The 24,825-nt window shown below is 35.6% G+C and overlaps 4 protein-coding genes across 8 annotated transcripts; 2 read left to right on the plus strand and 2 right to left on the minus strand.

Annotated features, from left to right (window-relative positions):
* Window positions 1-1,375: 1,375 nt before the first annotated feature.
* On the plus strand, window positions 1,376-6,198 carry LOC110886659 (glycerophosphodiester phosphodiesterase GDPDL7). Its single transcript, XM_022134492.2, has 8 exons — window positions 1,376-1,563; window positions 1,660-1,956; window positions 2,036-2,148; window positions 2,262-2,769; window positions 3,001-3,321; window positions 3,401-3,540; window positions 4,396-4,876; window positions 5,876-6,198. The coding sequence occupies exons 1-8, from the start codon at window positions 1,401-1,403 to the stop codon at window positions 6,175-6,177; spliced, it is 2,325 nt and encodes a 774-aa protein (XP_021990184.1). The 5' UTR covers window positions 1,376-1,400; the 3' UTR covers window positions 6,178-6,198.
* A 1,402-nt stretch (window positions 6,199-7,600) lies between these two features.
* Window positions 7,601-11,072, minus strand: LOC110886658 (VAMP-like protein YKT61). Of its 3 annotated transcripts, none has more exons than XM_022134490.2 (7): window positions 10,967-11,072; window positions 10,517-10,718; window positions 9,352-9,449; window positions 9,133-9,237; window positions 8,956-9,021; window positions 8,761-8,847; window positions 7,601-7,853 (listed from the first exon to the last, which is right to left on the minus strand). In XM_022134490.2, exons 2-7 carry the CDS (start codon window positions 10,713-10,715, stop codon window positions 7,803-7,805), a joined length of 606 nt encoding a protein of 201 aa, XP_021990182.1. In that variant the 5' UTR covers window positions 10,716-10,718; window positions 10,967-11,072; the 3' UTR covers window positions 7,601-7,802. The 3 variants fall into 3 exon arrangements, with proteins under 3 accessions (XP_021990182.1, XP_021990181.1, XP_021990183.1); XM_022134489.2 differs by having other exon boundaries at window positions 10,889-11,034; XM_022134491.2 differs by lacking the exon at window positions 10,967-11,072 and adding an exon at window positions 10,864-10,931.
* Window positions 11,073-13,135: 2,063 nt separating this feature from the next.
* Window positions 13,136-15,351, plus strand: LOC110886657. The gene is made up of 3 exons (XM_022134488.2): window positions 13,136-13,515; window positions 14,715-14,738; window positions 14,840-15,351. The coding sequence occupies exons 1-3, from the start codon at window positions 13,320-13,322 to the stop codon at window positions 15,139-15,141; spliced, it is 522 nt and encodes a 173-aa protein (XP_021990180.1). The 5' UTR covers window positions 13,136-13,319; the 3' UTR covers window positions 15,142-15,351.
* Window positions 15,352-15,859: 508 nt separating this feature from the next.
* LOC110886656 (glucose-6-phosphate/phosphate translocator 1, chloroplastic-like) lies at window positions 15,860-20,176 on the minus strand. Of its 3 annotated transcripts, XR_002562905.2 has the most exons (4): window positions 19,792-20,173; window positions 19,195-19,609; window positions 18,344-18,591; window positions 15,860-18,261 (listed from the first exon to the last, which is right to left on the minus strand). XR_002562905.2 is itself a non-coding variant. In XM_035978797.1 (2 exons), exons 1-2 carry the CDS (start codon window positions 19,801-19,803, stop codon window positions 18,349-18,351), a joined length of 255 nt encoding a protein of 84 aa, XP_035834690.1. In that variant the 5' UTR covers window positions 19,804-20,173; the 3' UTR covers window positions 18,258-18,348. The 3 variants fall into 3 exon arrangements, 1 of the variants encoding a protein (XP_035834690.1); XR_002562904.2 differs by having other exon boundaries at window positions 18,258-18,591; window positions 19,792-20,176; XM_035978797.1 differs by lacking the exon at window positions 19,195-19,609 and having other exon boundaries at window positions 18,258-18,591.
* Window positions 20,177-24,825: the final 4,649 nt, after the last annotated feature.

Genomic DNA, 24,825 nt, shown 5'->3' on the forward strand with positions numbered 1-24,825 from the left:
TAACCGCATAGACCACCTTCTTAGTCTTGGAGGCAATAAGATAATTGTGTAATTCTCATAGGTAACGAATGTTAAATGCGGGAATTTTACACCAATATTTGTAGTTACTTTTTTTAATCGTGTTATCTAACTTGTTATATTTAATCATGATAGACATGTTTTGTTTGACCATATGTAGTGGTAAAATGCCCCTACCCCCTTGGACGTTTTGCGTCATGTGACAGTTCAATCAGCAATAGGGTATTATGTGGTGTTTTCTAAAATGGGTGTAGTGGGGATGTGAGACATTATGTTAAAAGAGTTGTAATAAAATTAAATAAAAAAAACCATCAAAAAATCTTATTGGACAAAGAAAAAGAAGATCAAGGGTGATTGGCCAAAAGTAATGAACCAAGGCGTTGAAAATAAAACGTCAAAATCATTTTTTGTCAAAAAAAAACGCCCAGGGAGGCCATATGTGGGTGTGGTTGGATGTGAATTAGGCAAAAAAACGTCTGAATCTCGCCCCACAACGGATGGCCTAACTCACATGTTATATATTTCCATCTAGTGTTTAAATAAACGAATTGTTTATTTAAACATGTGTTCAGATTCGATAGTCGTGTTAAATAAAATGTTGTGTTTGGATTCAATATCCGTGTTAAACATGTCTTCTCAAAGACAACCCAATACAATACGGTATACGCCAATATAACCAAACTCTAAATAAATCAACCCATACTATATTAAAGAAAATACCTAGTTTTACAACATTTATCCATGAATCTAATCTAATATTCTTTCCAAAATAAGAAATCCATGAATCTAATCTAATATTCTTTCCAAAATAAGAAAATTGGTTACAAAATCCTCTCTCCACTAGTTTCGGACAACAACTTTTCCTATTTAAATATGAAACATGTTTCACAAGAAACGGATTTGGCTCCATATAATCAGAAAGAAAGAAAGAATTCAACTCCAAATAACAACAAACAATTTGTTATGATATTAGCAACCTATAAATACCTTTTCTTTGTGGGAGTCATCATCCTCTTCTCAATATCTCTATGTCCATTTTCTTTCTTCATTTTCTTCAAACTCCCTTAGAGAGTTTCTCAACTCCAAAGGGGAAGAAATCATGTGTTAAATCATTTTTTCCTCCTATAAACAAGTAAGTTTTTTCCTCTATTTTATTTTTATTCATTTATTTCATGGTACGTTCTGTTTGAACCATGAAGAAATTGTGCCTAAATCTTTTTAATACGTCTGAAAAGATTTAGGTACAATTTATAGAATCTAACGTTTTATTTGATTAAAACGTAGAATAATTTATAGAATCCAAGGTTCTTGTTATTTATCAATAAAACGACGTTTTCTTGATACGTGTTTATGACTTATTTGGATGTTAGATTAAACGAGATATGATCAGGGAGTTGCTCTTTGGTTTCTTGTTAATTCATTCATCTCTCGCCAAACATGGGTATCTCAGCCGCGAAAACAAACCTCCAAGACGAGCACGGTTGCAAGTCATTCCTGGTCCTGGCCCTGGTCCGGGGCCAGGAAAGAAATGGCTAACTTTGAACGGTAACGTCATCATTTCTTCTTTCGCCATCATAATGTCATTAACTATAACATAATATAATCTTATTAAGAATACAAATGTTGGTTGTGTATGTTTAGGCGGGGAGCCGTTGGTGATCGCCCAAGGCGGTTTCCCGGGGCTATTCCCGGATTCATCCGGTACGGGATATACCGCCGCTATAGCAATGAGTGTGCCTGGTACCCTTAAGTATTGTAACTTGCAACTCACGAAAGATAATCTAGGAATTTGTCTACCGGACATAAAGCTCGATAACTGCACGGACGCAGCTACCAAGTTCCCAAAGCAGCAACGAAAGTACAACATTAACGGGCGGGATGTCGATGGTTGGTTCCCTCTTGATTTGACTATCGACGAGATAATGAAGGAGATAAGTTGTAAGTTTATATCAGTATCGCCTTTATGTTTTTTCGTTATACGCATTCAATATCAACAGTATATGTAACACTGTAACAGTGTTGCAGAACATCTACTCAAGAGCAAGTGTTTTTGATTTCGTGTACCCTCCGCTTCAACCCGATAGTGTTTTCGGCATCGAACCTAAAGGCAAACTATGGTTAAATGTTCAGGTGGGTCCCACGTTGCATAATATACTTTAGTACTTAACAGAAACATGAGTTGTTTGTTTTTATCTATGTTTTTTTTTTTTTTTTTTTTTTTTTTTTTTTTTTTTTTTTTGTAGAACGATGCGTTTTGGAGCGCACATCAGTTAAGTGCAGTACGATATATCGATGATTCCAAGGAATTCTTTGTAGCTGATTACATATCATCACCTGAGATCGGTTTCTTGAAAGCCGTGGGAACAAGCAAAACGTTTGACAAGATCAAAACGAAGCTCGTATTCAAGTTCTCGACACCCGACAGTGTTGAGCCTACTTACAAGGAAACATATGGCGCCCTTGTAAAGAAGCTCGCGATGATCAAGACATTCGCTTCTGGAATTCTTGTCCCGAAAGACTACATATGGCCCGTTGGGAAAGACGGATACCTTCAGCCTGCAACAACCCTTGTCGCCGATGCTCATAGAGAAGGCCTCACAGTGTATGCTTTGGGTTTTGCATCCGATGTATTTGCAAGTTACAATTATAGTTATGATCCGGCAGTTGAGTACCTGCACTTTGTCGATAATTCAAAATTTTCAGTCGATGGAGTTGTTACAGAATTCCCAGGATCGGCTTCGAATGCCATCGGTAAGAAGTCCCGATCTTAATTTGATGGCTCGGTTTTAGCCCGTTAGAGAGTTTGACACTTTGAATCATTTTTTTTTAAACTTGAAATCATTAAGTGCTTAAAACTATGTTTAAGAATATAATACATAATTACATATACACTACATATTTCAAAGTTTTATAATTATAATAATTAAACAGTTGATTTTGGTTTAAGTCAGTTTGTTCAATTTCAACTGTTTACAATGGCAGCGTGCTTAGCGCAAAATCCAAATCTGAGCCCAAAGGTCGCAAACGCTTTGGTAATATCTCACAATGGTGCGAGTATCGACTACCCTGGGTGCACCGATCTCGCATACAAGAAGGCAATCAATGACGGGGCAGACATAATCGATTGCAACGTTCAAATGACAAAAGATGGCGTCGCGTTTTGCTTAGAGTCGGCTGATCTACTAGGAAAAACCAATGCAGCCATGGCATTTATGGATCGATCGACTACCATCCCCGGAATCCAACCAAAAAGTGGCGTTTTCACCTTCGATGTCACCTGGACTGAGATCAAATCCGTCAATCGTGAGTAGCTTTCTCTTCGCCTATAATCGAATCGACTCAAATTTATTATTATTTTTTACTTATTTTCACTTCGTTGTAGCCTTGATTCAAAACCCGTTTCAGTCTGCCGGATTGTCGCGAAACCCTAAATCAAAGAATGCCGGAAAGTTTCTAACGCTACCGGAGTTCTTGGAGCTTGCCAAGAAGAATGCAACAACCGGTATTCTCATCGGAATCCAAGTAAGTCTCTAACACTACCAATAGAAGACAAGCAAATTTTCTCTAAGTAGTTAACAGTGGCGGATCCAGGGGTGTTTTGGGGGTTCCCGGGAACCCCCTTAGTTTGGAAAAAAATGAAAAAAATAGTGTAAGTTTTGTATGATTTAAAAAAAAAATAGTGAGAATTAGTGAAAATCTACCAAAAGGAACCTGGTGGGAAAAAATCCTGGATCCGCCACTGGTAGTTAATGCGGTAAAAAATGGGATATCGGTCATGGACCGATATTTGAGATATTGGTAATCGCGGTGGGATATCGTATCGGTAATTTTAATATCCTGCTAAATTTATATATAGCAATTTCACACTAACAATTGAAAAAAAAAAGGGTAATGCACGGTACCCCTGACCGCGGAGGGAATAACCCCTCCCAGGCCGCCACCCGACAAGCCTGAGCCTGGCAGTAAATACCCTTGCCGAGCCAACCCTTTGAGGGTACTTTGTTCGCCCCAAGGTTCGAACCCGGTACCTCTTGGTAAGAGGTGGGTGTCGGTGGCCAACTGGGCTACCCCAGCTGGTTCAATTAGGAATTGATTAAGACTTAAAACACCAACATTTAACACTAATAATTAACAATTAAGACTTAAAACACTAATAGCAACAATAAGAAGAAAGACGAATGCTGGAAGTAAGAAGAAAGGTACATATATCGGAAAAATCGATGATAGGTCAAATATCTGTCGAATATCGGTCAATGTCGCTGATAATATCAATACCGACATTCTGACTACATGGCATTTTCTATATACCTTGATAACGTTTGACTACACGACGGTTAATTTAGTAATTTCTAACATCATTATATGAACATATTGTAGCACGCTGCATACCTGGCATCGAAGAAAGGCCTTGACATCATCACGTCCATCAACAACGCATTAAAGAACGCAAAACTGGATTCGAAACATCAAATTTTGATCCAATCAGACGACACATCAGTGTTAGCAAAGTTCAAATCATCGTCACCAAATTACCGGCGAGTATTGTTATTCAGCAAGCCAATTAGCTCAGCACCGAAACCAGTAACCGACAACATCAAAAAATACGCCGATGCAGTCAACGTAGTGAAGAAATCAATCGTTCAGGAGAGTAAGATCTTCTTCTCCACCGGATCAACGAAAATTGTTGAAGAAATGCATGCTGCAAACATATCAGTATATGTTTCCGGATTTTCAACGGAGACATTGAGTATGATGCTAGATTTTTACAGTGATCCGTACACTGAACTTATTTCGTTCATGGCGGAAGGTATCGACGGTGTCATCACTGATAATCCGAAAACAGCAAGTGCATTTATGAGTAAGTTAACTTAAAAAGCTAAATCAGCTCTTCTAATTTCATTTATAGGGTTTCGAATTTCGATTATGATGTTCTAACGGTGTAATTAGGGCTTGCAAACGAACCGAACGAACACGCACAATCGTTTGTTAAGAAATATATGTGTTCACGAACTGTTCATGAACACTTATCGAACGGGACTTTATGTTTGTGTTCGTTTATTAAGGAAATGAACTTGTTCGTGTTCGTTTGTGTTTGTTTGTTAATTTTAGCCAAAGAACACTGATGAACACAAATGAGCACTAACTAATGTTCATGAATATAAACGGAAACAAACGAACACAAACAAACGTTCATGAACATGTAATACACTGACACTTATTAAATACTTTATTTGTCAGAATTTTGAAGTATTTAAATAAAATATAAAAACTAAAAACACTAATGAACTATTGAACACAAATGAACATGTTATCAAACGTTCACGAACATAAATGAACGAATGCAGCCTCTGTTCAGTTCGTTCATTTAACTAAACTAACGAAATTTCTTGTTTGTGTTTGTTTGTTTGTTTAATAAACGAACGGACACAAACGAACTTACCGCCGAACAGTTCATGAACTGTTCGCCGAATGTTTGGTTCGTTTGCAGCCCTAGGTGTAATCACAGATTTTACGAGTAAGTTAACCTAAAAAAGTAAATAAGTTGTTTGATACAGACTAAATACTTTGGGGGTTTAATTGTAAATGTTTGAGAGTTTAAGGGTCATTTGATACAGACTAAATACTTTAGTCATTTGTTGGTCCCATTACAGTTGACAAACTTAACAACCAACAAACCCATCACAAACTAATCCCTAACCAAAACACAATCTAACCAAATGACCCTTAAACTTTCAAACATTTACAATTAAACCCCCAAAGTATTTATTCTGTATTTCTGTATCATTGTTCTAATTTCATATCTAGGATTTCGAATTCGATTATGATGTTCTGAATCTGACCTGTGGTGGTGTCACAGGGAGTCCGTGTGTGGATCCAAAAAGTACGGCACCGTTCGTGTTTAATCCGATTAAACCCGGTGATTACCTAGCGCAAGTTGAACCGACGGTTTTGCCACCAGCAGCCGCGCCACTGCCGCCGCTTCAGGTGGCGGATGTTGTGGATCCTCCGTTGCCTCCGGTTGATGCTTCCGCACGTAAAGAGAACGGTGATGGGGGTAGCGGTGACGGTGGTGGTAAATCTGGCCAGCGGAGATTAGGTGTTGATGTGGTGATGATGAGCTTAATGTTATTCGGATTGGTGTATGTAATTGGATGTTGATGTTGATTTAGTGTGGTTGTAAATTGTAATTTTGTTAGTGTTAAAAAGGATTAACATGTGTAGTAAATTTGTAATGTTATTTTTGGTGCTTAGTGTTTTAGTAGAAAAGTGTGTAAATCTTTGTTGCTTTTTGTATTCTAACTTTAAGATTCAGCTTTATCAAAATAGAAGTTGAAGGCTTAGGCTTCACTTTCAATAGTTACATGTTAGTCTCTTGTTGGTTATTTGATAGAAGATTAGAGTAAATTACAAAAATCGTCCTTTATTTATTTCAGTTATTGCAAACTGTGTCCTTTGTCTTTAGTAATTACAGAAAACGTACTCGATGTTTGCAAACTCTTGCAAGTTATGTCCTTTAGCCCTAACTCAGTTAATTTTTGTGGTTAAATCTGACCAAATGGACCCCACATGAAGGTATTTTTGTGGTTAAATCTGACCAAATGAACCCCACATGAGAGTAAAATGACCAAAATACCCTCATGTGGGGTCCATTTGGTCAGATTTAACCACAAAAAATTAACTGAGTTAGGGCTAAAGGACATAACTTGCAAGAGTTTGCAAACATCGAGTACGTTTTCTGTAATTACTAAAGACAAAGGACACAGTTTGCAATAACTGGAATAAATAAAGGGCGATTTTTGTAATTTACTCTAGAAGGATATTTTGTCACATATGCTTAAACTGACAATTTACTCAGGCCGTGTTGCAGGTAAGTTTTTGTAAGGATTTGCTTAAGCTGAAGGTTCAACTGTTGCATTGCTTGAGGCCTGAAGATCAAGATCTAAATACTTAAAACGGTTAAGGATTCATACTTCTTTCTAACGAGTAAATGACGGTGTGGTTTTGCATAGGCTGTGCTTATGGTTAATCGTAGAATCAATATACGATGCATGTAGCCTAATAAACATCTGTATCACATATCAGGTTCTACAACTAAGGGGCTGTTTGTTTACCTCTTAATGGTTCAGACCTCTTACTGGTTCAGCACTTAATGGTTCAGACTGTTTGTTTCACGAGCAGATGTCTGAATGGTTCAGACATTTGCCTCTGAATGGTTAAGAATTACACAGAGTCTGAATGGTTAAGACCTTTAATCTGAATTTGGTCAGACATTTGCCTCTGAACGGTTAAGCATCATGCAAGCTCTTAATGGTTCAGACCTCTTATTGGTTCAGCACTTAACCATTTAGATGTTGCCAAACAACCCCTAAGCTATTAATACCGAAAATCCAAAGTGATTGCTATCCTCTTCATAAGATTTCAACTTTGTTATTTGTCAATTTCAATTTATGCAATTAGCTTTGATCACCAACTCAAAGAACATTAGAATTACTTTGAAATCAACATTAACTAGTAGTAGCCAACCACATGCAAAACATGGACACGACACCCTACTTATCCTACGTGGCATAAGGTAATAAGATCACGAGAAGGATATATCGTTACAAATCTTGAACATTAAAGCAATGTATTAACATTATGACATGATGTTTAAAATTGGATTAGATACATGAATCGACACGAGCAATGCCTTGTTGTCTATCTAGAGCAAGCATAAATCCACGAAAGGTTTACCTCCTAAAACTTGATTTCTTGAATAACCATGGTTGAACGAGTACCCGTCTTTATAAAATGGTACAACATTGATTGGATTTCTTTGCTTGCTTGTAGAACATCTGTTTCACAATCAAACGGTAGAATTGTGTTAGATTCGTGTTATTTTCTCCGACTTTCAATAACATACTTGTAAAGGTGGCATTCAGCCCATTTCCTTAAGAATAGGTCGATTCAGATCATGTTTTCTATAGTTCTATGTAACGGGTCAAATGGGTAAAAAATTTAAAAAAAAAAAAAAACCTACAAAGAAAATATGTTGAAGGTCATTCAAAATGTATGTTCAATGCACAAAACCTAACAAATAACTTCATTGAGCATATTATATTATTATTAAAACATATTAGAAATGTAATAAAAACTGACATACATATAAAAATGAGTTAAATGCCATTTTAGTCCCTGTGGTTAGGGCCATTTTGCCAGTTTAGTCCAAAGGTTTGAAACGTTGCCATCTTAGTCGAAATAATTTCAAACGTTGCCATTTTAGTTCACTGGGTTAACTTCATCCATTTTTTCTGTTAACGAGAAGGACAATTCGGTCATTTTATATGGCCGAGTTGCCCTTCTAGTTAACAGAATTACATAAAAAATGACCGAATTGCCCTTCAAGTTAACGGAAAAAATGGATGGAGTTAACCCAGTGGACTAAAATGGCAACGTTTGAAACTATATGGACTAAAATGGCAACGTTTCAAACCTTTGGACTAAACTGGCAAAATGACTCAAACCACAGGGACTAAAATGGCATTTAACTCGATAAAAATTATGTTATAAAGACAAAAAGTGTCTTAAGTCAACCCGACCAAAATAAAAAAAATTACTTATTTTAACCCGTTACCCAATCTATCCAATCCGCCCCGCCCATTTTCCTACATCCATATACTTGCAAGAAACACTTCATATGTAAAGAAGCTTCTAGAGCAAATAATAAGAGTATAAAACGCATCTTAGTGCGAAAAGATGCACCTGTGAGGCTGCACTTAGATCTGAACTCTTCTCGACTAAACTATCCAGCTTTTCGCCTCTTTCAAGGACGCTATCAATGGTTTTATGCTGCAAAAAAAAAAAAAAAAAAAAAAAAAAAAAAAAAAAAAAAAAAAAAACCGTCGTCACATTAACCATATAAACATACAAAAAGATTCATAAAGAAATACTGGTTACAAGGATAATTTTGGTCTCATCCAACTCCCTCTGAATCTTCAACAGCTTGTCAGCCTGAGCAGGATCCTGTGTCGTTAGAAAAAAAGAATCAACGTCACATAAGCAAATGCATCAAACTATAAACAGAAGTTAAAACAGTTATCAAGACCAAACAACAAACATCCATCATACGCGTACCTGAAACCTGGTTAAAGCATCATTAAGATACGGCCATTGATCAGTTTTATCCGCTTGTACATTCTTCCATGAATCACCATGCTTCTTCTGATACTCGTCTATCACCTAAATCAACATGTAAGTATCACCGATTCACAACAATCTTAATATCTAATACGAATCCATCGTACGATCCCGATTCTTGTTAAAGTTTTGTTATGATATTAACTTATTACTTACCTGGTTTAACACAGAGAAGGCACTTCTAACCGGATAATGATCATCCATGAAACCCACAACACATAAACCATTTCGGTTGTACGAATGCACCTTGTACTCTATCGCCAACATTAGATATACAATTAGCTAAATGCCAAAAACATATTTCAATCTATGAATGTCTGGATTCTTTTTGCCGGTGTTTGTAAAAATCAGGATTAATCGGTTATTGGTAGTTGGGGAAGGTTAACATACGATAGCGCCTTAACGTGCGAAGCGTACGCGACTAAGGGGTTGTTTGTTTAACTCTTAATGAGACTCCTAATGGTTCAAACCTCTTACTGGTTCAGACTGTTTGTTTCGCGAGTAGATGTCTGAATGGTTCACTCGCCTCTGAATGGTTAAGCATTATACTGAGTCTGAATGGTTAAGACCTCTAATCTGAATTGGTCTAAAATTTGCCTCTAAACGGTTAAGCATTATACTGGCTCTAAAGGGTTCAGACCTCTTACTGGTTCAGCACTTAATGGTTCAGTACTTAACCATTCAGAAGTTGCCAAACAACCCCTAAATTACGCATGTTATAAAATTCAAACCATAATCACGCATAGGCTAAAGACAAAATCACGCATGAACAAACACACAGAAAATCATGCATGGGTACCCTAATCACCCATGTAGTAAAAAACATAGAAAATCACGCATGAGTTAACCCTAATCACGCATGTTATATGCATAATTACGCACATTAGTTTGTGGTCGCGTACGCCTCGCACTTTAAGGCCGGAGGGTATGGAGGGCGCCACCGTGCCACCTCACCTCCGATAGCGCCTAGGGGCTTTATCCCACACCCCATAGCCTAAGGGAATTTTGTATTTTAAACTTTCACTTGGTAGTTTAGCAATTAAATTTCACCTAGTCGGACCTAAAATCAGTAATCAGTCAAATTTTGAAACTTTTTGTACATAAACACATAATTTTGATAAATCACATATAAAGTTCCAATCCGATTAATCCATATTATTCAGTCTATACCCCAATCCCACCGCCCGGCTAGTGATTTTTACAACCATACTTTTTACACAACACAATTAACAGAATCCAAAATGTAGTTAATTTTTTTTTAAATATTTAATTGAAATCCAATATTCATGAGATTATAATTATAGAAAGATTGAAAAACAACCTTCGTGTTGAACAGTGTGGCGTTGATCAGGTGGCGTTCTTTTAGCGACGGTTCTACCAACAAAAACGATAAACTGACGAACAGTGACCCTCTGAAAATACCCAAAATGATTCACGTCCGTTGCGTTTGCTAAAACAACCGGATCCGACCCGTCGGGAATCGGGTGGCATTTCAGCACGAGTAACGCTGTGATCTTCATCCTCTGTATTCATTCAATTTTAAAGAAAGAGTAAAGGTTAGAAATTAGGGTTAGGTTTTAAACAACAAATTGTATAATTTCAAAAAAGATGAAATGTAGATCAAGGGAAACGATGATTGATAGAATTGTGTAGTGAAGTGTATTTTACCCTTGTGATCGAACAAGATTTTTACCTGTTTGCCTGCCTTTACGAACGAACGAACGAACAATCGAATGGGGTGTGAAAAATTATTATACCAACGGTTACTAACCTTTGCTTCAATGTTCCGTCGCAGAGAACTTACAGCTGTCGCTAAACTTTAGTTACAAAAGCAAGTAAATATAAAACATATTTTATGAATAAGTTACCATGCATGACTCATGATTATTTTCTAACATTGTAAGATACCATTAAATTTAATTTTTTTTTTTTTTTGTCTTTCATTATCAACTAGTGTTTGCCCCGTCAGTAGGGCCGTTCAAATTGCTCGTCGCTCGTCGCTCGCTCGACGCTCGTTCGGAAATTGCTCGGAAAATGCTTGTTCGATTTGACGCTTGGTTGTAAACGAGCCGCTCTGCTCGGTTCGGTTTGTAAACGAGCCAAGCATGAGCAAAGGTCCGCTCGGCTCGATTCGGCTCGAATTATTATTTTTAATTAGTATATATAGATATACACCTACATATATATTAAATATGTATATACACACACACATATATATATACACACAAATATAAGTTATACATATATATACACACCTAAATATATACAGACGTTACACATACATATATACTTAAATTAAATTTAGAGTTTTATATGTACCACTCTATTAGATTTTGGTCCACTATATATAAATTTACAACTATATCTATACGTACTAGCCCAACCACGCCGATAAAAAAATTAATATCAAATCTAAAAGTTAAACCATAAACCATTAAACGATAGTTTGCTCATCGCCTCAATGTTTCATGTCGTTACCCTAAGTCGATCGTCTCCTGCTCTCAACGTAATTGTTCGTGCAATATAATCATCGGCTCGTCGGCCACAACAATGTTATTCATAAGAAAAATATTATGCCATAAAATGTACATATTTTTAAAAACATAAAAACTTGCTACCCAACATTGTCACTATCACTCTCAGAAAATTTAAATTGGCCGACACGGTTGTCCAAATCGCTCGAACTTCGCTCGACGCTCGCTCGGAATTTTTACCGCTCGAAAAATGCCCGCTTGATTTGAGGCTCGGTTCTAAATGAGCCGCTCCGCTCGGTTCGGTTTGTAAACGAGCCAAGCACGAGTAAAGGTCCGCTCGGTTCGGCTCGGCTCGTGAACAGCCCTACCCGTCAGTGTTGAAGAACACTACGTCGAATATTTCTCTCTCATAATATGTACATTTGTGTTTTGGTTAATTGTACATACTACTCATAACACGATTTCAAAAAAATTGTATCGAGTCAACAAATTAAAACAAAACATTTCCACACCTTTTGCTAAAAAAATAAAATGATATAACTTTTAACTAGGGTAAAATTGCATTTTTTCAGGACAAATTAGCCTGACACGAATAAAAGTTACACTGAGTTCACCAATTAAACGCTGCCATAGTTTTGTAAAAAAAAAAAAAAAAAAAAAAAAAAAAAAACTAAAACGATGGCATGATTGTAGTTTTACGCTATGGGCAAAGTCGTAATTTGATAGGGAAAAAACAAGAGTTAGTTACGTTTTTTATCCATGTGGTTTGTAAAAAATCAATATTTTAGTTCATTAGTTGAAAAATTGCTAAGACAGTCCCTATGGTTTCACTTTAGTAACTATTACAATCCACCATCACTAACGCCATGCTAGTTTATTTGAAATGACCATAATACCCCTGTTATTAAAATAAATAAAGAGTTAGTTGCGCTTTTCGTCCATGTGGTTTGTTAAAATAACCATTACAATCCATTAGTTCTAAAAAAATTGCCAAAACAGTACCGGTTAATCATGCATCATACGGTGGCGTTGATAGCCGAAAGACAAAATGGTACATGCACTAATCGTCCTTTGTCCCGATTGTTGAGTGTTATGTGCCTTATATCCAAGGTTTGATACAAAACTACTATCGAGTCGGGGGTCTCACTAGAATCAGTCTCTCTATTCCTATGAGGGTAGTAGAGGTAAGGTTGTCTACATCTTACCCTCCTCGAACCCTACCTTAGCTTTGCTATTGATGAGATTTACCGAGTACATTGATGATGAGATACATATTAAAAATTTAACAGAAGTTATATCAGATAAACGAGTTTACTTTATCAGGTAAACAAGTATATTATTAAATCCCAAACCCGCAAAAGAAAAAAAAGAAGAAAGGCCTAGCCAAGTTCTCAAGTCCCAGCAAAAGTACAAAACCGCGTACCGAGTGAAAACAATACAACCTCTTTCATCCAAAAGATCTGTCTTTTCAAGTGGGACACACACACACTCACTTGGAGTGTTTTGTCGGTGATCACCACATCTTTCCAAACAAAATGCATATCAACAATTGAATATTTTGACTTTCACACTCTATTAGATCTCACATAACATAACCCCTTCACAGATAAAAGAACAAACAGCGATTGAAACACAGAGATCTACCTAACAATGACAAGAAGATCTGGGTCATGTTTAAGGTGTTGTCTGGTGATTTTCGCTGTGATTTCAGCACTCTGTGTATCTGGGCCTGCTCTTTATTGGAGGATCAAAAAGGGTTTTAATTTGAAATCAAGTTCTTCAATTTCTTGTAGCCCATGTGTCTGTGATTGTCCCCCTCCTCTCTCACTTCTCAAGCTTGCTCCTGGTAATCAACCCATATGCTTTCTTGTTTTTTTTTTTTTTTTTTTTTTTTTTTTTTTTTTTTTTTTTTTTAATCTGGGTATATGATTCTGTGGTTGATTAGACTGTGTTTGATGTTAGGGTGTTGGGAAATTAGGGTAAATTATAAAACTTTTCTTTCTTTTATATTGATTGATGCAAGATTCCCAATCTTGATCTGATTTTCTTGTTTGATTAGGCTCTAATTAGTCTGGGGATTTTGTATGAAAATTGAGTTGTGGTTGAATAAAAGTATACATTTTTTTTTCATTATTAGATCAGTATGAATTAGGATAAAGCCCCTCTTCCTTTTTCAGCTGATTAATGTAAAAATTTACAATCTTGATCTGATTTTCTTGATTTTCCTGTTTAATTAGTATGGGATCTTTTATGAAAATTGAGTTCTAGTTGAATAAAAGTATACATTTTTTTTCATTATTAGATCATTAGGATACAGCCTCTCTTCCTATTTCAGCTGATTAATGCAAATAATTTTAATCTTGATCTGGTTTTCTTGATTTTTCTGTTTGATTAGTCTTGGATTTTTTTTAATGAATTTTGAGTTCTAGTTGAATCAAATGTCCACTTTTTTGATCTGGGATTCCTATAAAGTATGAGTTTTAGTTGGATCGAAGTATAGCGAGTTCTTATTTATATGAAGATCTTTGTTTCTCGTGGTGTGTGTATTATCTATAACTAAGGGGCTGTTTGGCAACATCTGAATGGTTAAGTGCTGAACCAGTAAGATGTCTGAACCATTAAGTGTTGAACCAGTAAGAGGTCTGAACCATTAAGAGCCTGTATAATGCTTAACCATTCAGAGGCAAAAGTCTGACAAATTCATGTTAGAGGTCTTAACCATTCAGACTCTGTATAAATCTTAACCATTCAGAGGCAAATGTCTGAACCATTCAGACATCTGCTCGTGAAACAAACAGTCTGAACCATTAAGTGCTGAACTAGTAAGAGGTCTGAACCATTAAGAGCCTTATTTAGAGGTAAACAAACAACCCCTAAGTGAAGTAAAACTGTGAACGTATCAAGGATTATTGAGTTGGTTATTTTGCAAGTAATATGATTGATCTAGAGTCTGTAGAATGCTGCAGATTTATATAAATTCTGTAGGGTAAACATTGCAAAAATTGGATTCAAATATTAATTCTTGTTTCTTCTCATATGTTGCAGGCTTGGCCAATCTTACAGTTACAGGTACGTGTTCATTCTTTACGGTTAATTCAATTCGAATCATGATTAGATCATTACCCCTTTTCAGTAACTTATATATGTTAATATCACCGCCCAAAATTCAGATTGTGGGAAAGATGATCCAGATTTGAAAGAAGAAATGGAAAAACAGTTTACCGATCTACTATCAGAAGAACTTAAACTGCTAGAAACGGTTAACGAAGAACACATGCGCCATATGAATATCACATTTGGTGAAGCAAGACGAGTAGCAGCGCAATACCAACAAGAGGCTGAAAAATGCAACACCGCTACCGAAACATGTGAGCAAGCAAGAGAGCAAGCCGAAGCGTTGACAAGACAAGAGAAAAAGATAACTTTGTTATGGGAAAGAAGAGCTAGACAACTCGGTTGGGAAGGCGAATAATATCGTTACCAATTTTTTCGGGTTTCTTGATTGTTACCGGTATTGTACTTTGTGATTTATATAGCTACTTTACAGTAATTTTGTTATCAAGGGAGCCAATTTTGCCCTTGAGTTATTATATAAGTTGCATGATTGAAATTTGAAATGTTACCTTCAGGTTTATTGTTATGTGGTATGGACTTGATTTAAAGATCTTGATATTTAGGGGTGTTTGTGTGAGTTTTGTGTATATTGTTTGAAGTTCTTATAGTTCGATAACCAGAGAAAGTTTAAAATACAAAAGTCTCTTAACGTACGTGACCGCACGCGACCACCTGATAACGTGCGTAATTATGCATGTAACATGCGTAATTGGGGATGAAACAACATATGTGTAATTTTCATGTTTGGTGGCATGCGGGTTTTGATTTTTTAGAACGTGTGTAATTATACATTATAACGTGTGTGATTATGTAATAACGTGCGCTACACAGTTAATATCGGTGATATATCGGTTATATCCGTCATATCGGTCCCTTAGTAAAATATTGGTGTCAAATATCAGTCAAAATATCGGTACCGATATTATCGGCTATATTGACTGATATTTAACCGATATAACTGATATATCACCGATATTTGACCGATATAGCACTGATATATCACTGAATTATTGGTGTTAAGTTGCTATATATATTAATTCTGCATTATATTAAAATTACCAACATCCCACCGATATCTCACCGAGATAACCTATATTTCATATATCGGTCCTTTACCGATATCCGATATTTTACTGCATTAACTGCATAGAACATGCGTAATTATGCAATAACATCTGTAATTATGGTTTAACCCAACCCATACGTAATAATGTAATAACGTGTGTCATTATTTCGAGTTAATTACTATTGGTGTCACTACGTTCAATTAAAGGCCTACATTAGGTCAGATGTGCGGTTGAAATGCTCGCGTACGCATCACACGATAAGATTGTTTTGTACGTTAACGGTATCCAGATAATCATGTGTGACTTGTTAATAAGTTTTGATTTTGTAAAGTATTTTATAAATAAAATAATATAAAAATGACATTTTGGTTAGAAGATAGGAGTTAAACTCAGTGGGTTGGTGTTGAAAAAAAAACAAGTAATTTTATATTACTTTTCAGACAATCATGTTTATTGTAACCAATAAAATATTTAGTTCTTTAATATTTTCAAATAATGTTAAAAAAAAGGTATTGTTAGATTTTTTTTTTTTTTTTAGATTAATCAGAAAATTGCATGTGATTTCTTGATGTTGAAAGCAATATGGAACTCCTCTAAACCTAGACAGGCATGCATATGTTGAAATGTGAAAAAGACATGTATTTTGACATTTTCTTTGATTTTGATTATTTTGTTAAATTACTAGTTGTAATTTATTTTTTTGTGAGTCCTGAAAACGATAGAGTGACATCTTTCTTTGAATATTAATATGTTGTTAAATCAATCGTTATAAAAATATATGTGTTGTTCAAAATCGGATGCAATATGTATGAAATGGGAAGTTGACCGATAGTTTATTTGTATTAAACTATTGACCAATTCTTTACGTGTTTAATTTAAGGGGTAACTTTATAGAAATGTAATTAACTTTGTCAAGTGTTCCAATTAAGTCATTGAAACTTTTTTTGTCTCTCTAAAGTTACTAATGTTTCATTTGATGTTCCAATGTTATGTAATTATCAGGTTAGCAGGTTACTAGTGATGACATGTCAGGTTTCATAAAAAAAATTAATCTTTAATATGATGTGTAAATAATGAAATGGATTTTTCAACTTAAAAATTTAAAAAGTCATATTTTTATAAAAATTTGAAAATCTCATTGATTCATCCTTAACCTCCACTCATCATCATCATCTTCATCTACTGCCACTCACCACCATCTTCATCGGAAATAAGCAGATTTGGCCGGTTTCTGGCAATGAAAAAACTATCCCGCTCATCTATTCTTTATCTTTTCTATTATTTGAACTTGATTTGTGAATGTAAATATATTTTGTTAAGTCAAACATTTGTTGTATATTTGAAAATTTCCATGTATCATTGCTGTAACTCACTTGCACACCCATGTATATGTATATTATACTAGCCTATATCCCGTGTGACACACGGGTTTAAAAAATCAAATTAATAACCTATTATTTAATATGATCTTTTATATCTTAACAAACAAAATAACATCTAAGAGCATTGACATTCGTGCCTTTATATTCATTTAGATAATTTAATATAAAATTTATTTTTCTCTAAATTATCTTTAGTTTTAAATAAAATGATCAGTGAATGTTAAAGGGATGACATCATGATGTCATGACAATGTCATCAACGTAAACTCGCACTTGTCAATTTGCTCTTTAATTTCAGGATCTATGCCATCTCCTATTATCCCTGAGGTTTGGCTCCTATAAAACAACAGCCTATTTGTGTCCATACATACAGATAAACTTTTTCATCAAAAAAAAAAAATCGGGTTGACCGGCCCGTGTTCTGGTCAACCCAAGAACATCCGTGTTCAGATTCATATGCATACACGATTTTCGGGTTCGGGTCGTGTTCGGGTTTGTTTAAAATTTTCGAGTCCGGGTTGAACCCGCCAACCCACAAACACGACCCGTTTAGCACCCCTAATATTTAGGGTAGAGGAAGGTTAGCTAACCGACTACATTATTAACTAAAGAACACATAATTTAACTTAAACCCAAAAAAGTCTAATATTGATTTCAGATAAAATAATTAACTTATCTCAGTAAGAATCGATCTGTTTTGTCAAAAAAAAAAGATTTGGATGTTTTATGGATATAAGTTACACTTCAGGCGATTTTCGACTCATTCGACCCGTTTCCTCTTTAGCTAATTATTTCTGTTGTACCCATTAATAAAGCATAACTCAAATTAAACTATTAAACTCTTTGTAATAAATGGGTCAAAGTTGCCACCTCCTTAATGAAGCGACACGTTATATGAAACAACTTACCTTATGATTTTTTCATGTTGCGTCTCATGAGCATACACCAGCATCTCTAATGCCTTCTCACTTTTAGAAAATATGTTCCTAAACACAAATGCCAAACTGGATATCATAGCCCCCATAAAACCTGAAAACTCATCAACCAGTAAAAAATGAAAACATAAATTTATATTTTACACAGAAAACATGTAAGAAACCCATATTATTACAGTGTTCAAGTTATGAAATTGCCAATCATGTTGAAGTTGAGCTCAGTAAGGGCGGCGAGACCACAACCACCGATGATCGGTAAAAGAGACAAGTAAACCGATGTTGGGAATGTTTCACCTAAAATAAACCTTGAAACCAAAACACTAAAAGCAGGTTCACCGCTTTTGATTATGTGAGTGAAAGAAACTGCAACCTTAGACATGCTTACAGTTGCTGCTACATGACCAATTGTATGTGCCAATGCAACCTGTCAATTGTCAAATATAAAAATAATTAAAACACCTTAAATGCTATAAGTCAAATAGAACATACCCAGATGATAGAAACACAAATATAAAAACCACATTTAAGTAACTAACAAATAACAATAAAAAAAATCATTTATCACTTGGAGATAATTTCAAGAAAAACACGCAGGAATAAGAGTTTGAACCATAAACCCTAGAACTAACATAACTAAAAAACCCCAGATCAATATATCACAATTAAATAATACCCAAATTGATTAGTGCATGATTAAGAAAACCCAAATTGATTTACAAATAATTGAGCAAAACCCAATTTGATTAGCGAATAATTAAGAAAACCCTAAATGAATTGTTTGTAAATAATTAAGCAAAATACATATCATTAAACCTAAAAACCACAAATTGAGCAAAAACCCATATTCATTAGGGAATAATTAAGCAAAAACAAAATCATAAACCCTAGAACCGACAAACTAAAAAAATCAAAAACAAAATCAAAAACCCAAATTGATCAGTGAATAATTAAGCAAAACCCAAACTAAATTAAGAATAATTAAGCAAAAAAAAGATCATAAATCCTAAAAAAACCATAAATTTCTTACAGGAAGAAACAAAGATTTCCAGAACTCAAGATCAGTATCACGAATCTCGATTTCATGGCAGCAGTCAACACCTTGCCGACGAATTCCGTCAAAAGATCTTCAAATGCGATGATCGATGGATCCGTGGAATCGGCAACCGCATTAACGTCGATAGATCATGATTGTGAAGGAAGAGATAGTGATTCCAGCCGTGCTACGGCGGATTCCAACCGCTGTATCAACTTCTCGTCCATCGGTTTCTCTCTCTAGAAGTTTCTCGCTCTAGAAGTTGAGCACATAAAGGAGATTCGGAATGACTGGTTTTGAGAATTTGAGTCGTGGTGTGTAGTGGTCTTTTGTCTTTTGGTGAGTTGAAATTTGAAATTTAAAATGAGATTTGGGATTTGGTTTGCCCGCCATGAAAAGCTGAACCTTCCTATATAATAAAAAAACCAGAAAATATGATAGCTTGCCACCTAGGAGAGAGATAAGAGGGGAAGCTTGTGGTGTTGACAAGTGTGTTGGTTGAGTGAGGTGATGCCAAGTGGCAGAACCTTGTTGTTTTATTAGGTATAGAGATATATGAATTGAATTAATGCAATTAAGCTTTACACTTACCTTCAGTATCATTATCTACACATTTAAAGTTTCTACACAGTGGCTACGAAACCACCATCTGCCGTCATGAGACCACCACCACCGCTGACCACCTCCACCACTGACCACCGTGAAAGCCCTAATGTCGCCGGAGAGATCGACTGCTACCTCCGCTAAACCACCAGAATACCAGATCTGAAAGCCCTAATCTGGGGGGCGTTGTTTGGGTCTTTTCCAGTGGTTCGTTTCATCATAAGGGTGTTTAGACCATAGTCTTCAAGGTCGGTCGCTGGTGATTTTGAACAGGGGGGCTGAAGTGTTACTGTGTTGGGGTCTTGGAGAATGGAGACGATGAATGTTTCTGGGTTGGGGTGTTGAAGTGTATTTTTTGTATATTATTTTTGTATGCATTTACTTTGAATAATATCAATATAAGAATTAAAAAAAAAATTAAAAGAAAAAAAATGATAACCTGATAACCTGGTAATTACACAATATTATAACATAAAATTAAAGTTTAGTTACTTTAAAAAGACAAAAAAAGTTTGGATGACTTAATTGAAACACTTGACAAACTTGATTACATTTCTATGACATTTTCCCTTAATTTAATGCCCTTTTATAAAAGACAATACTATGAAAAATTAACTTTTATAAAAGAATATAAAGAATTATCTTTTTGGGGGTGGATAAAACTACATCTCTTTCAGGCAATTGGGATTAGAGTATCATGATGAGTGTTTATAGGTGTTGATCGGTTGAAGGTGAATTTAAACAGGGCTTATATATATTTTTTTTTGTGTCAAATACATCAACCTACCTCAAAGACACATAAAAATAATAAATTATGTATATTTGCGTCTTGTCTTGGGTCTCAGAAGAACTTTTTTTTAATTGTTTTTTTCTTTAATATTGGTCATTCCCAATTAACAAACTCAAGTAAAACTTTGCTCTATGAACAATGAGAAACAAAAAACAAAAAAAACAATAAACAAATTGAAGCCTCAAACTTCTAGAATTGAACAATGAGAAATAAAAGAATAAACAAACTACAGTCTCAAACTTCAAATGTTTAAACTTTTTTAACAGAGTTAAATGTTATTTTAGTACTGTGATTTGGGTCATTTTGTCAGTTTAGTCCAAAGTTTTTATTTTTCGCATATAGGTTCAAAAATGTTTCACCGTTACCATTTTAGTTCACTAGGTTAAGTTCATCCATTTTTTATTAACGAGAAGGGCAATTCGGTCATTTTATTTTATATGACCGAATTATGTATCTTAAATATATATAATATTCGATTTTTTTTGCTGGGGCCATTAAAACCGAGATTACCTGCCTAGACGGCTTAACCTAAACTATCATACCATATTTCTTATAAAAATACATTAAAAATTTATGGATCATGCTATTCACACACGGCCAAAATTATTTTCACACCCCAAAGCGCCCCGCTATGGCCAAAGAGGGACGCTTTGGTGTAAAGGCAACAGACAAGGTCTGAACCAGTCAGATCTTGTCTGTTGCTTTACATCAAAGCGCCCCGCTATGGCCTAAGTGGGGCGCTTTGTTTTTTTTTTTTTTTTTTTTACATTTTTGGGCAAAGCGCCCCTCTTAGGTCAAAGCGCAGCGCTTAGGGTCTTTTTTAAATTTTTTAAAATTGTTTTTAATTCACAAACGCGTCGATAATAGTCTAAATTTTACGGTTTTTCCATTATACATCATTTTTTAATATATGGACTATACTGCAAGTTCCGGATCAAATCGGTTACGTGTGATGTCGTATTCCATTATATCGTATCATTTTGATTTGAAAGCACAAGTACTCCTATGAGTAGTTTTATGTGTATCAGCCGCCTACCGTACATGTATATGACGTATTTTTTCATAAATTGTAGTATTATGATGTATATTGTCATTTTGGGTCGTACAAGTGCGTATTGAATCTGATTGGGTCGTGTCGGTGACATTCGGTTTTTAACGTGATGTAACGCATATATTGAACAAACACAAATGTACTTTTGGATTGTAAAAGAATTAACGTCATTATTATTAAACACATTTAACTTTTCGTTCAGTAGTGGAGAGTATGTAGTTTTCGTATAGAAATTTTAGGTACGATGACTTCTTCCCCCCAGTTAGAAATCTCAAGTTTCGCCACTAAAAGCACTTAACCATTATATAAAGTAGAAGATTTCACTAAATAATGTTGGAATCTAATACATAAATCAAATCTAAGTTGGTCAAAAGAGTTTAACCTAACAAATAACAACTTACATTATGTGTGAAAGGAATTAAAACATGCTACTTATTTTAAGTATACTATTGTTATTATTTAGAAACGATTTTTTTTAAAATAAAATTTTACATGAACGTATCATGTTAAAAATTGTATGGACAAAATATTTTAACTTATTAAATTAAGAGATGTGATTAAAAAGGTAGAGTAGCTTCCGCATCGACAAAATATTTTCCTGAAGATGTCATCGGGATAGGCCGTCGAAAAAGTCGACTTGTCAGACAAAATTTCTTGTAGTGTCATTCATGGACCCTCACCTCTACTATCTAGCTATCATCTTACTATATTAGTCAAATCTAGCTAGCAGTTATATTTCAAACATATTAACTTTTCGTGTCGGCATTATAGATGAATTTTGTTTTTCAAAAAATGTTAACAAGAACTCATTTAAGCTCCGTCGGTAGTGGGGTCCATGCCATCTTTAACCAATCACACCTTTTTTTTTAAGTTTACCACTTCACCAAGTGTCTAACCATTGCCAACCCTTTTCAACATAGTTTAAACACTTATGACTGAATGACGTGGCACACTCTCATTGGTTAATTTTGAAGTTTACCACTTTCAAGTGTATAACCACTCCCTACACCCTAATGTATACTATATTTCATTGTGGCAAGTGGCATTGTGGAGCCCACAAGAACTGCTAAATGTATACTATAGCACGGATGAGACTAGTCAAAGAGTTGGAAAGGGTTGTACACGACAGTGAGATGCCTCAACAAATTAAATATTGAGATGAGACTTCACCTTTAGATATATGTGCACAAACAAATTAAATATTGTAATATTTGGACCAAAAATATAAAATTTGAACTTAAACGTAGACCAGTCACCAGTCAAAAATACGCCCAAAATGTAAAAAAAAAAAAAAACACCAAAGCGCCGAGCTTTGGCCAAAGCGGGGCGTTTTGGAAAAAAAAAAAAAAAACCAAAGCGCCTAACTTAGGCCAAAGCGGGGCGCTTTGATGTAAAGTCAACAGACAAGGACTGAACCTGTCAGACCTTGTCTGTTGACTTTCACCAAAGCGCCCCACTTTGGCCATAACGAGGCGCTTTGGAGTGTTTAAATAGACCAAGAGCGTGTGCGAATAGACCCCACCAAATTTATAGGTGCCACTTTTAAAAACATGTTGTATTCTTTTGAGTTTTGACATGCATGCAAAGCCCAAAAAGGGTAAATAACTAAGACTAGAAGGTATGGGGGCCGGCTTGGCCCGGCGCCGGACCCCCACACCGCCCCCCTGGCCCGGCAAGCATCACAACCGGCAAGCTCCAGCCGGGTGTGCCGCCCCACTTTCAAAACATATAACCGCCTCCTCCATCCTCCTCCATCTTCATTTTGGCTCATCCTCCATCCCCCTCCATCTTCATTTTGGCTCATCCCATGCTAGCCGCCTACGTGGCGCCTACGTGGAGGCTCATCCCCGTGGGGATGAGCCAAACCATACCTTCCAGCCTAAATAGTCTAAATATGTAAGATCCCAAAAACAACATAAACCTCATATCATGTTACACATAAACCCCTACACGACAAATGTGTTCACGGGTTACCAGAGGTGTACAACAAAAGAAAAATCATATTTAACTCTTTTTATATTTTAGTACTTAAAAAATTCTAAATATACATATTTTCTTTAAAGGGAATTGGACTGTAATAATTTCACCTATACCTTATTGGCTATTAATAATCTCACCTATACCTTATTGGCTATTAATAATCTCACCTCAGAATATTCCCCCACCAGTCCCACCTTTCACCTATTTTTCCTACAATGGTCTCCTGTTAAAAAAAAACTTAACGGAGTTAAGCTTTTTTCCAAATTACAAACATATTTTTAGGGCTTTTGATCAGAACGATGATACGAGTCCATTGATGTAAAACTTACTTCGAAACGGTGCTCCAAGTGACTTGATTTTGGTTAATTGGAAATTTAAACACCCGAATTGAAGCGTCGTTTTCATCGTTTGGAGCACCGTTTCGAGGCAAGTTTTACATCAATGGAGTCGTATCGTCGTTCTGATTAAAAGCCCTAAAAAATCTGTTTGTAATTTGGAAAAAAACTTAACTCCGTTAAGTTTTTTTTTTAACGGGGGACCATTGTAGGAAAAATAGGTGAAAGGTGGGACTGGTGGGGGGAATATTCTGAGGTGAAATTATTAATGGCCAATAAGGTTTAAGTGAGATTATTACAGGTCAATTTCCCTTTTTTTTAATCATCTATATATAAACACCAAAATAGTTTTTAGGTTATCTCATAAAACACATTTTAAAATCCGATTAACCAGCCAACAAGGGCGGAGGATAACGGAGGCCAGGGGTCCCCCCCCCCCCCCTAATCCAGGGGCGGAGAAGGGCGCTCGACCCCCCGAATTTTTCGCTCAGTAGTGTTATATATGTAGTTTTCGTATAGAAATTTTTGGGTATATACGTTTTCGAACCCCGGTTCTATAGAAATTTTTGGGTATATACGTTTTCGATCCCCCCATCATTCAGGTCAAGCTTCGCCACTGCTTTAACCAATTTTCGCGCATAGTGTTATATTTATCCAAAATTTTCTAAACCTTTTTATTGTAAAAAAACTGAAATTTTAAGAGCCTGATCCCCACGGTTTTGGATTTTTAAAATCCGGCCCCCGCTGAGTTTACGGGTTTGACCCAAACCGACCCGAACCCATTTACATGAGTAGCGGTTTCAAGTTTCATGAAATTAATAATATTCACGTAATCCACCGACTAAACCAGCTGTTTCCTCCATCAT

Source organism: Helianthus annuus, chromosome 10 (assembly GCF_002127325.2).
Source record: "Helianthus annuus cultivar XRQ/B chromosome 10, HanXRQr2.0-SUNRISE, whole genome shotgun sequence".
In the NCBI taxonomy this organism is placed as follows: domain Eukaryota; kingdom Viridiplantae; phylum Streptophyta; class Magnoliopsida; order Asterales; family Asteraceae; genus Helianthus; species Helianthus annuus.

Excerpts from the sequence above, each read along its gene's own strand:
- LOC110886658 (XM_022134490.2), bottom strand. The coding sequence starts at position 10,715 with ATGAAGATCACAGCGTTACTCGTGCTGAAATGCCACCCGATTCCCGAC. Across the intron at positions 9,450-10,516 it reads CCACACTGTTCAACACGAAG|AGTACAAGGTGCATTCGTAC; the intron begins GTTGTTTTTCAA and ends TGTTGGCGATAG. Across the intron at positions 9,238-9,351 it reads CCTTCTCTGTGTTAAACCAG|GTGATAGACGAGTATCAGAA; the intron begins GTAAGTAATAAG and ends ATGTTGATTTAG.
- LOC110886659 (XM_022134492.2), top strand. The coding sequence starts at position 1,401 with ATGATCAGGGAGTTGCTCTTTGGTTTCTTGTTAATTCATTCATCTCTC. Across the intron at positions 2,149-2,261 it reads AACTATGGTTAAATGTTCAG|AACGATGCGTTTTGGAGCGC; the intron begins GTGGGTCCCACG and ends TTTTTTTTGTAG. Across the intron at positions 3,322-3,400 it reads TGAGATCAAATCCGTCAATC|CCTTGATTCAAAACCCGTTT; the intron begins GTGAGTAGCTTT and ends ACTTCGTTGTAG.
- LOC110886657 (XM_022134488.2), top strand. The coding sequence starts at position 13,320 with ATGACAAGAAGATCTGGGTCATGTTTAAGGTGTTGTCTGGTGATTTTC. Across the intron at positions 13,516-14,714 it reads ACTTCTCAAGCTTGCTCCTG|GCTTGGCCAATCTTACAGTT; the intron begins GTAATCAACCCA and ends CATATGTTGCAG. Across the intron at positions 14,739-14,839 it reads GGCCAATCTTACAGTTACAG|ATTGTGGGAAAGATGATCCA; the intron begins GTACGTGTTCAT and ends CCCAAAATTCAG.